The 12,077-nt window shown below is 43.6% G+C and overlaps 1 protein-coding gene and 1 long non-coding RNA gene across 5 annotated transcripts in view; one reads left to right on the forward strand and one right to left on the reverse strand.

Moving 5' to 3' along the window:
* SPOCK1 (SPARC (osteonectin), cwcv and kazal like domains proteoglycan 1) overlaps nt 1–12,077 on the forward strand; it is a 462,854-nt gene that overhangs the window by 422,181 nt on the left and 28,596 nt on the right. For 3 of the 4 annotated variants that reach the window (XM_033927310.1, XM_033927308.1, XM_033927307.1), the window contains exon 7: nt 1,064–1,183. In XM_033927310.1, coding sequence (XP_033783201.1) covers nt 1,064–1,183 — 120 coding nt within the window. The remainder of the gene's footprint in view (nt 1–1,063; nt 1,184–12,077) is intronic. The other variant, XM_033927309.1, reaches the window with a different exon arrangement.
* The window catches only part of LOC117351671, a 235,442-nt gene that overhangs the window by 83,892 nt on the left and 139,473 nt on the right, over nt 1–12,077 (reverse strand). The gene's annotated exons all lie outside the window — the stretch shown is intronic.

The raw sequence follows: 12,077 nt of genomic DNA on the forward strand, positions 1-12,077 counted from the left end.
TAGCCAGTTAGCCATCCGAGCAGTGGCATTGAATGTGTGCAGTACATGGATTACCCCCAGGTCTGCCCCCAGCCCCACCCATGCCACACCCCCTCGACCTACACGAGCAATGAGTGACGGATGGCATTTGCACACGTGCCAGTGTGACGTAATGACATCACACGCACGAGGCCGTCCCGACGTCGCTCGTTGCCAGAAGCTTGTCGAAACCTGGACAAAGTGCCGGGGTTTTGAAAAGCCGTCTTGATTCCCCGGTTGTCTCCTCAATGGCCCACTTTTTTTATCCTAATTGGATTTCAATATTTGAAGCGCAGTTTTTAAATTGCATTTTAAACATTGAAATCCGATTAGGATTTTAAAAAATGGGCCAGTGAGGAGACAACATGTCATGCTCATCGCTATGATAAACATTTGAGCGATGAATGGTGTTTCTGAGTTCCGAAGATTCAGTAAAGTTATGAAATGTATAGCTATTAACAGTGGTTGAATCCTATATTACAACACATGGAATAAGAGGTATTTATGAGCTATATACGATTCCAAGTTAGAGTACTATTGAAGAAATAACCATCTTATTGGGACTGATTAAGAAATGCACGTAAGGTTATTTCTGTGATTCATCAAACTATTTATTGTCAAATTCCGTGGTATTTTTGCCAAAGTTGTGATTTCTCATCAGCCAAATAGATCTTTGCGATCTGAAAACCAAAGGTTATTGGACCCGCTAGTGCAGGGGAGATATGCAGATACTAGGGCAATGGGTTTTTGACTTGCTGTTGTCAAGTTGTTGAATGCTTTGGTAGAGCAATCGCGATTATGTTCAAACCGATTGCAATTTAAGAAATAGCTAAAAGCCCAGTTGTGTGTTAAAGCATTTCTGGGATGCATCTGTTTGATTTTAGCGTTGAAGAATTTAACTAAGAGTGAAGATTTTAATTATTTTTATATTTTGTGGATTGATTTTATGCATGTTTTAATTTTGTAAACTGTCTAGTATGCAGGATGTATATAAAATTTAAATAAATGTCAGGATTTTTCATTTTTGTTGTTGTTTTCATTGTAGTGATTTGCACAGACAAAGAACTGAGGAACCTTGCGTCAAGACTAAAAGACTGGTTTGGAGCGCTTCACGAAGATGCAAATCGGGTTATCAAGCCAACGAGTCCGGAAGCAGCAGAAGGCAGTGAGAAAATACCTTTCTTAATATGTTGACGCATAGACGGGCCCTGATAATCGGACCGTGGGAAGTAGCATGGCTACCTCCGTTGGTCGGCGGCTTCCCAGATATTTAATGCTGGGGCCGTATTCGGACTCCGGCATTGAATTTCCAGGTTCAGTTGGCCACCGAAGACTTGGCCAGCTAAGGCATAGCGGCCAAAGATAGATCTGCTTTTTAGCCAGGTCTAGCTGGACGATAGCTTAGACGGTGACCGGATGAATATTGGCAGGAATTGGCTATGTCACATGACATAGCTGGTCACCAGCTAATCCGCTGACTGGGATAATCAGTGGGAAATAGTCACCTATTTCCTACTGAACATCAGCAGTTAGTTGGCTTAGAGCAGGGATGTCAAAGTCCCTCCTCGAGGGTCGCAATCCAGTTGGGTTTTCAGGATTTCCCCCAATGAATATGCATGAGATCTGTTTGCATGCACTGCTTTCATTGCATGCTAATAGATCTCATGCATATTCATTGGGGAAATCCTGAAAACCTGACTGGATTGTGGCCCTCGAGGAGGGACTTTGACACCCCTGGCTTAGAGGTATTTAGCCAGGCAGGAGTAGTTCCTGACTGGCTAAATACCACCGAATATGAAGTGGCTTCAAAATAGCATTTCTAAGATACTGAAAAGTTGAACCCCTAAGTTTATGCTCCTAATTTTTAGGGTGTACTTATTAATGTGGCCTACCATTAAGGCACATTATTTTGCTACTAGCAGGGCATGAATTGTCATATTCATGCATACACTTCTCCCTCCATATCCACGGTTTCAGCATTCGCGATTTCGATTATTCGCAGTTTTTAGCTTGCTGGCTCCTCCCCCCTCCACCCCCCCAAAAAAAATTACATCAGCTTGCTTAGAGAAATCGCTGATTCCAAGCGTTTACAGAGAAAATTGCCGATTCCCGGCACTTTCTTCGCCGTGTTTTGCCTCTCCTGTAGGAACAGGCCAGGTCTCCCACCATGTTGTTCGCGGTTCCACCATATTCACGATGGTTTTTAATAGAAAACCGCAAATAACATATGAAAGAGTTATTTGCGGTTTTTAGCTTGCTGGCGCCTCCCCCCAAATTACATCAGCTTGCATAGAGAAATTGCTGATTCCAAGCGTTTACAGAGAAAATCGCCGATTCCCGGCACTTTCTACACCGTGTTTTGCCTCTCCTTCAGGAACAGGCCAGGTCTCCCGCCATATTGTTCGCAGTTTCACCATATTTACAAAGGTTTTTAATAGCACATGAAAAAGTTACTCGCGGTTTTTCTGTATTCATGGGTCTGTTAATACTCTATTCACAGCAAATACAGAAGGAGGAGTCTACTATAAAGTACATGAATACATGGGTAGAGTGCATTTATACCTGCTTCGGAGCACTTTCCTATTTTTAAAGCCACAGAGCGATTCTATAAAGAGCTCCTAGATATAGGTGCCAATTGTGCATGCTAATTTATAGATCAGGTAATGGTAGACGCATGAATGGCATTACAAATTGGTTTTTATGCACAAATGTGCTAAGCATTAATTCTATAAAATTGGCACATTAGCCCCCGCCAAATTCTGTATAGGGCACCTTATGTTGTGTGTGCCAGTCGGTGCACAATTTAATTGTTTAACAAGCCTAACTGCCACCGATAATTGACAAACAACTCATAATTGAGGCTAATTGACACAAATTAGAAGTTAGGCGGACAACCTGGTTAGGCGCATTCTATAAAGCGTCGCTTGCCAATTCTAGTGGGTGAATCTGAAAGGGGGTGTGGCCAGGGGGAGGAGCATGGGCAGATCGTGGGGGGGGGGGGTTCCTAAAATTTATGCCCACGGTTGTACAAAATGCCCGATGCGTGCTCAACTTATTTAGGTATTTAGGCCTGGTTTTCCTTGGTTTAAATTTGACACACTAGTGCTTAGCACAATTCTAGAAGATGCATGTAACTTTTATAGAATTGCACCGTGCTATTCTCGTCTGCGCCAATGTTGGGGACATCATACGTAGAGTATGGCCCTTGTTGCATGGTGCGAAACAGCAAATGGGCTGTACCAGAAGACAGAGTATGGATTTGTCATGGGCTTTCTGCCTAGCAAGGCGTGCATCTTATAAAGTAGCGTCAGATATGTAGACTGCAGGGCACTCTTAGGTGCAGGTACAAACAGTGATACCTAAGTTTGAGTGCACCAAAGCGGCTTTGCACTATTACTCAATAATAGGTTAGGGCAGGGATCTCAAAGTCCCTCCTTGAGGGCCGCAATCCAGTCGGGTTTTTCAGGATTTCCCCCAATGAATAGGCATTGAAAGCAGTGCATGCACATAGATCTCATGCAGATTCATTGAGGAAATCCTGAAAACCCCACTGGATTGCGGCCCTCGAGGAGGGACTTTGAGACCCCTGGGTTAGGGGCACCTTGATGCCAAGCACGCGTCTTTGACATGCTTCCACTTAGTAGCCACTGTATAGGATTACCCCCATAGGTCTTATATAGGCAGTATATCAAAATGCCAGCAGCAGTCAGCATTTTGATATGTACCGTTAGCTGTATAACCAGATATTCAATGCTAGGTCATGTCTGAGCAACAACAAAAAAATGCTGTGGAGAGCTGATGTTCCCGATATGGACTTTAGTTAAAAATTAACCAGATAATCCACATAAAAACATGTAGGACCTGATCCCTTGGGATCTTTGTCCCAGTATGGCAGTTCTTATGCTCTCTTCACTTGGAACACTTTTTTCAAGGAGTGTGTGGTGCAGTGGTTGAAGCTACAGCCTCAGCACCCTGGGGTTGTGGGTTCAAATCCTGCGCTGCTCCTTGTGACCTTGGGCAAGTCACTTAATCCTCCAAAGCCCCAGATACGTTAGATAGATTGTGAGCCCACCGGGACAGACAGAGAAAATGCTTGAGTACCTGATTGTAAAACCGCTTAGATAACCTTGATAGGCGGTATATAAAAACCTAATACACTTGAAACATATACCACCACTAGTAAATATTTATCTCTGACAAAATTCTACACACTGTGTTGGGTAAGGCTACTGGTAATACTAACCCTTTAATGAAAACGAGCCGCAGAAACACAGGCAGAGCATATCCAGCCTTAGCCACATAGGCCGAGACACATCAATCATAGGCCCCTCATGCAACCGGGAATCGCCACAGTACAAAACTCAAAACTTGAGAAAAACGTGCGCGGTTCTCGGTTGCGGAGCAAAAATATCACTGGGCGCACAAACACAAAACAGTGTGTGAAAACGCGGTCATACAAAAAAAAAAACACACACACACAAGCCTCAAAAACAAAATACAAAAATACAGTCGAGCCAAGTACTTGGCCGAGTCAAGTTGGGGCGCCCTGCACCTGAAGACTGTCGGTGGGGGCTCACTTATCCTGGTGGATTTCGCAGTTCACAGTCTAGCAATCCACTCTCCTGAATCCTCCAAGTTCTTATGTTCTAATGCTCACAAGTTAGCCAGCTTCAGCTCAGGCACTCACCGTGAATATTCAGCACTATTAACTCTTTAAGTGCCATTGAATATTTGTGATTAGCCACGGACAAGCAATTTAAACGGGCAGGAACCTCTCCGGGCCATTTAAATCACTTTGAATATGAGCTGGGATGGCACCGATTACATCGTGATGGTGGCAGAAAGGGGAAGGGGAGAAAAGTGTTAATAAAGGCATCTATTCTCTCCCCCCCCTCAAAATGACCTTGGTTGCTTTAATGTACCGTGCTTACAGATTAGAACCAATTTGGTTACCTTTGCACAGACCCCATGTTTGGACATTGCCCCTAATTAATAATGACAGAATTGAAAACAATCCCGGTAGCATCTGCTGCCGGGGACTGTAATGCATCTGGAATGACAGCATGCAGCGTGAATAATTTACAGCGGGGATCTTGCTTGTTCTACATCTGTAGACGTCTGTTGTCCGGCAATCTGTTCTGTAAAGAGCTGCCTCTGAAGCCATCATCATGATTACTGTCAATAGTGTAGTTAGGGGGGGAAGGGCTGGCACCCCTCCTCCTCTCTGCCCCGCCTCTCCCCACTCCCCCTTCCCTTCCCCTGGACCTCTAGTTCAGTGCCACGAGCAAAATTTCAAACGCGCTCCTCGCGGCCACATCGTCTCTCCTACCGACGTCGCTCCTGGGTGCCGCGCGTAGGAAGTTGATGTCTACGGGAAAGACGATGGGGTCGCAAGGAGCACGTTGAAGTTCTAGTTGCTCACGGAGGCGAACTACTAGAGGTCGGGGGAAGAGAAGGGGGCACGCGTGCGGGATCGGGGAAGGAACAGGGGAGAGGTACCGCCGCCCCGGGCGCCTCTCGCCCTGCCGCCGGTACTGTTACACTGAGAAGTGTGGAGATTAGAAGGGCATTGCTTTCTTCCAGTGGTGAGGGGGGCATTTATACTTCTCCTTCTGTATTTACTGTGATAGGGGATTAACAGAACCGCAAATACAGAAAAACCGCAAATAACTTTTTCAGATGTTATTCGCGGTTTTCAATTAAAAACCATCGTGAAAATGGCGAAACCGCGAATAACATGGTGTGGAGTCCTGGCCTGTTCCTGAAGGAGAGGCAAAACATGGTGAAGAAAGTGCCGGGAATCGGCGATTTTCTCTGTAAACGCTTGGAATCAGCGATTTCTCTATGCAAGCTGATGTAATTTGGGGGGAGGCGCCAGCAAGCTAAAAACCGCAAATAACTTTTTCAGATGTTATTCGCGGTTTTCTATTAAAAACCATCGTGAATATGGCGAAACCGCGAATAACATGGTGTGGAGTCCTGGCCTCTTCCTGAAGGAGAGGCAAAACATGGTGAAGAAAGTACTGGGAATCGGCGATTTTTTTTTCTCTTTCCTGATTTTATATTTGTCAATGGCATTGGATCACGATCAAATCAAATTTTAAATAAGGTTGAAAATTTCAAGAAAGCCTAGGACAAACAGATAGAATCTCTTAGGGCAAGAAAGGGATAGTAGGTGAAATGAATGAGTCTTATGTGCAATCATTTTCTCTTTTTTGTATTTCAGTAGCCCTAACCAGAAATGATATACAGCCTAAACTTGGAGCTGGGTTTCCAAGAACACAAATTCCCTCTGCTCAAACCATTCAAAAACCTGTGTAGTGAAGGGGAAAATAATATACTGTGCACATGGCAAGAGGGTGAGGGGAATTCCCCGATGCTAACTGAACACTGCAGGGCCTTCGCTTTAAAATTCATGCACAATCAAAATAAAATATTAGCATTGCTCTCTGAGACAGCTCCGTTTCAGATGCAGCGATGATAAATTGATCCCTTCAGGAACAACCACGCAGATATGCCACGGGCATCCTTAAAGCAAGCCTTGCAATGAGTTTAGATAATTCCTACTGTCTAATGGTGAACCTGTCCATACTCCTAGGGTACAAAAAACCTCTTGCTTGGATGCATCTTGTCCTTTGAAGCCCCCTGAAAAAGAATTTCCCCTTCCCGACGAACAAGGTGGGCAATGCAATCTGCAAGAAAAAGGGAACGATGAAAAGCAATGCTACGTGGAAATGTGGAGCTTTAAACTCATTTAGCGCTCCAAAATTATTCAGTTATGTGAAAATGCAAGTGCATAATGAAACGTTGCATTCTCTGAAATGGGAGTATTAGTTACTGCTTTTACATAGAGTTTAGTTCCTTATTACAATGCTCATTACTATTCTAGATCCTAAGAAAAGTCAACCATTTGGCAGTAAGCGTAGAAAGCATTCTAGACTAATGGAAAACATTTTCCTCAAGCATAACACTGCTACTATTACTATTTATCACTGCTTCCATCAAAAACATTTTACCCTCCTTGTCCAATCCATCATCCTCTCCAGATTGGACTATTGCAACTCTATCTACTTAAGCCTAACTATGAAAAACCTCCACAGACTCCAATGGATTCAGAATGCCGCGGCCAAGCTCATCTTCGCTAAAAGTAAATTTGACCATGTCTTCCCGCTCCTGGCCAAGCTCCACTGGCTTCCGATAATCGCCAGGGTCCACTATAAATGCACCTGTTTAACTTTCAAAATCCTATATGGTATCCTCCCTCCCTTTATCCCTCTTTCTTGGAATTCCTCAAACCCTAATACCACCATGTCCTCCCACAAATTAAAACTATCCTTCCCCTCGCTAAAAGGCATTTCCCACACAGGAAAGCTAGGGACCTCCCTCCACTTCAAAATCACTGAGCTCTGGAACAACTTTACCTCCCCTCTTTGGAACTTGAGCTCTCTCCAAGTTTTCCGCAAACATCTGAAAACCTGGCTTTTCTCAAAAAATGTAAGTCTCCCTCCAACTTAGGAATCAAGGAAACTCCTATATCTTGGCATCCCAAGTCCTGTAAATTTTCTTCACACTTCTACCTCTAACCCTCTATTTTAGTTCCTTTCTATTTCTCCTACTGTAAACCGCGTCGAGCTCTACGAACGTGGAGATGATGCGGTATACAAACCTAAGGATTAGATTAGATTATATAACACTGAATGTTTTGACATTTAATAGACGGTCCTGCTCGGAAAAGCTTACAGTCTAACTTGGGCAGACATATGCAGAACCCAAGGTGAGAAGAGACAGACCACAAAGAGATGGGCTTTTAACTTGGACTTGAACACCTACCAGAGGCAGAGCCCATCAGAGGGATTTGGGCATTTTGTTTCAGGCATGATTAGAAGGGACGAAGTCTGGAATTGGCAGAGGAGAAGGGCACAGACCAAAGCAGCTAAACTGGACAGACAAATCACCACTCTGTTATCTTCGACTACAGACTACAAAGCCTTCTGGAGAGACATTAAAACCATACTCTTCAAAAAAACACATAAAACCTATCCAGCACAACCAATCCCAACCCAATATCCAACACTCTATTTACCCTTAGATCTCTCTAATACGCTTTTATCTATCAAACGTTATCTAAAACCCATAATTTCACCCTATTCTTATCTCCTAAAGACCTCCACTTCCCTTTGGTAACTCTTTACCCAACATATATTACCTTAAAAATTCTATGTCATCGCTTATTCTATTCCTTCAAATTTTGAATGTAATTTTGTTTTAGTTTGGATGTAATCCGCCTTGAACCGCAAGGTAATGGCGGAATAGAAATCACTAATGTAATGTAATAAGTGAAGAGAGAGAGTGAGTGGCAATCTACTTTGACAGTAGCCAGGATAAAGGGTTGATAACTAGATGTGTGGATTTAGTTGGGGGAAGAAGGTATTGTATTTAAATTTTTATTTGCTAGCTTTCTCAGTCTGTACACACAGTTGTATCAATGCATAAGCACAACAGAGCCTAAGCAAAAGGAGCCCAGTGGCTTAGAAAGGGTGGGGTGGGGGAGCGGTCCGCCCCGGGCGCCATGTTGGTGGGGGCGCCAGCACCCTTCTTCCTCGCCCCCCTGCCTCTTCCTACTCCTCCCCTCACCACACACATGCCCCCTTCCCTTCCCCCATACCTCTGGTTGTTAACTGCCGTGAAATGCATAAAAGAGCCTCTTTTATTCAAAGCCCACTTGAACTTAGAATCGGCTACAAAATCCTACTTCTAACCTTTAAAATCCATTCGAGTAACCAGCCAGAACTCGTTGACAGACTTCTAATCCTTTATAGTCTATCTAAATCACTCCGTTCCATGTCACAGAATCTCCTTACCATACCATCTTTAAAGTTAATCAACACGTTGAGATCTAATAATTTAGCTGTCATCGCACCTTCTCCCTGGAACTCGCTGCCCAATTACTTACGCGTAGAGTCCGCACTAAACCAATTTAAATCCAAGCTAAAAACCTTCTTGTTCCAGGATGCATTCGGGCAATAACTGTCCTTTTAAGGACTAAAACAATGCTCATCTATTTTTATCCCAATCTATTGCTTTTTCCTTTCTCTGTGTTCTTTTCTTCAAAGATTGTAGTTCTTGCCCATTTTCCCATTTGTGTGAAGTAAGCCTGTTATGTGGCATCATTTGTTGTACTAATTTATCCTGGTATTGTTTAGCATTACTAATTTTTAATTTAATTTTATGGTATTTTCATTGTACACCGCCTAGAAGTTTGATTAAGCGGTATAAGAAATTTTAAATAAACTTGAAATAAATTTGATAAAAGAACTACATATCCTCAAACTATCGCATGGCTTGTGCCAAAAAAAAAAAAAATGCACAAACACAATTTTGACCCCTTTTCTGAATTGCCAAAACATAGTCGATTGATGCAACAACGGAGATAGGGCATTCAACAGTGCCGTTCCTTGAACAGACAAAATAGCTTTGCGGTTGCCCGTAAGCTTCTCAGCTGCCAATGGCAGAATTTCCAATGTCAGATTATCTGAAGAACGTAAGAATTGCCGCTGCTGGGTCAGACCAGTGGTCCATCGTGCCCAGCAGTCCACTAACACGGCGGCCCTTAGGTCAAAGACCAGTGCCCTAACTAAGTCTAGCCTTACCTGCATATGTTCTGGTTCAGCAGGAACTTGTCTAACTTTGTCTTGAATCCCTGGAGGGTGTTTTCCCCTATAACAGCCTCCGGAAGAGCGTTCCAGTTTTCTACCACTCTCTGGGTCAAGAAGAACTTCCTTACATTTGTACGGAATCTATCCCTTTTTAACTTCAGAGAGTGCCCTCTCGTTCTCCCTACCTTGGAGAGGGTGAACAACCTGTCTTTTATCTACTAAGTCTATTCCCTTCATTATCAGATGGAACTTTTCCTGGATTTATTTAGGTCGGTTTAACTGATACTAGCCTTACCTGCGTACATTCTGGCTCAGCAGGAACTTGTCTAACTTTGTGATGAATTCCTGAAGGGTGTTTTCCCCATAACAGACTCCAGAAGAGCGTTCCAGTTTTCTATCACTCTCTGGGTGAAGAAGAACTTCCTTATGTTTGTACGGAATCTATCCCCTTTTAATTTTATAGAGTGTCCTCTCGTTCTCTCTACCTTGGAGAGGGTGAACAACCTGTCTTTATCTACTAAGTCTATTCCCTTCATTATCTTGAACGTTTCGATCATGTCCCCTCTCAGTCTCCTCTTTCCAAGGGAGAAGAGGCCCAGTTTCTCCAATCTCTCACTGTACAGCAACTCCTCCAGCCCCTTAACCATTTTAGTCGCTCTTCTCTGCACCCTTTCGAGTAGCACCGTGTCCTTCTTCATGTACGGCGATCAGTGCTGGACGCAGTACTCCAGGTGAGGGCGCACCATGGCCCGGTACAGCAGCATGATAACCCTCTCTGATCTGTTCGTGATCCCCTTAATCATTCCTAGCATTCTGCTCACCCTTTTCGCTGCCGCTGCCACATATTAAGCAGGATGGCTTCATCGACTTGTCGACCAGTACTCCCAAGTCTCTTTCATGGGGGGTCTCTCCAAGTACCACACCGGACATCCTGTATTTGTGTATAAGATTTTTGTTACCGACATGCATCACTTTACACTTATCCACGTTAAAACTCATTTGCCTTGTCGCAGCCCATTTTTCGAGCGTGTTTATGTCGCGTTGCAGGCCTTTACAGTCCTCCCGCATCTTCACTACTCTGAATAACTTTGTATCGTCTGCAAATTTAATCACCTCACTCGTCGTACAATGCCACTGAAAAAGAGAACAACTGATGGACAATTGTATTGAAGCACCTTAAACATCATACACAAAACCTTAAATTCCACCCGCATACCAATAGGCAGCCAGCGAAGCGCACGCAGTATCGGCGTAACATGATCGAATTTTGAGGCACGAACGATTAAGGCGTGCCATCTGCAGTGCACGCAGAACACATTTAGGCAAACCTAGCGGTGTTATCATTGACGTGATAACTGCGCGAAAGTTATCATCTGGCAAATAATCACGCAACCTCCGCAATAAACGCAGCTTTGAAAAACACGCTGGAAGTCACTGCCTTAATTTGGACCTTAAAAGACGCCATAATAACAGCATAAAAACAGACACGCACAAAAGTGAAGCGTTCGGACTTGGGCAGACTGGATGGGCCATTTGGCCTTTATCTTCCATCATGTTTCTATGTTCACACGCTCTGCTTACAGGGAACATAGCCCATGACTCTCCATAAATGTTTAGCTTACGCATTTTACTTTTTGACTGCTATTGGGCAGACCTAAAATAAAACACCAGCCTTTCCTATATGGATAAAATACAGTTCTCATTCTAGTTCCGTCCCAACCCTATACAAACGGCCCTAGGGCTATTAGAGACATTTATTTCCTGATACTACCTGCAGAAAGGCTGAATATTGGAGAAAAATCACTGGTAAATGTATAAGTCCTTTAAAAAAATCTCAACTCCCCCCCTCCGCTTTCCCCTGTGTTTCCAGAATCAATAATGGCCCTCAATAATTCTGAGAACTCCCCATCTGCTGAAAGTTCATTTTCTGTATGTTCAATTTACCATTTTTAAGAGAGCTTTTCCACTGACTTGCTAAACCTTATTATCATGTGTGGCAGGTTCTCATTTGAGTTTAATTGTGCTAAATATCGATTTTAGAACAGTCCGGTCCTTCTCCATTGACATTTTTACCCTGACCGGTTCCTTTACAGAATGTTCTATTCCCTGGACACCTGTCAAGTTTAAGGTTGCAATTAAATTAACTTTTTCACTTTTACTCCTCCTGAACGTCAGACTTCTCAGAAAGGGGTACGACAAGTCGTACACCTTGCGGCAAATGTGTCCTGTCTGATTTCATATACTGCTTAGAGATCTTCCTCCATAAGAACATAAGAAGCGCCATCTCCGGATCAGACCTTCGGTCCATCAAGTCCGGCGATCCGCACACGCGGAGGCCCTGCTAGGTATACACCTGGCTTATTTTATAGCCAACACACTAAATTATTTTATAGCCAACCATAT

This window comes from Geotrypetes seraphini, chromosome 18 (assembly GCF_902459505.1).
Source record: "Geotrypetes seraphini chromosome 18, aGeoSer1.1, whole genome shotgun sequence".
Taxonomy (NCBI): domain Eukaryota; kingdom Metazoa; phylum Chordata; class Amphibia; order Gymnophiona; family Dermophiidae; genus Geotrypetes; species Geotrypetes seraphini.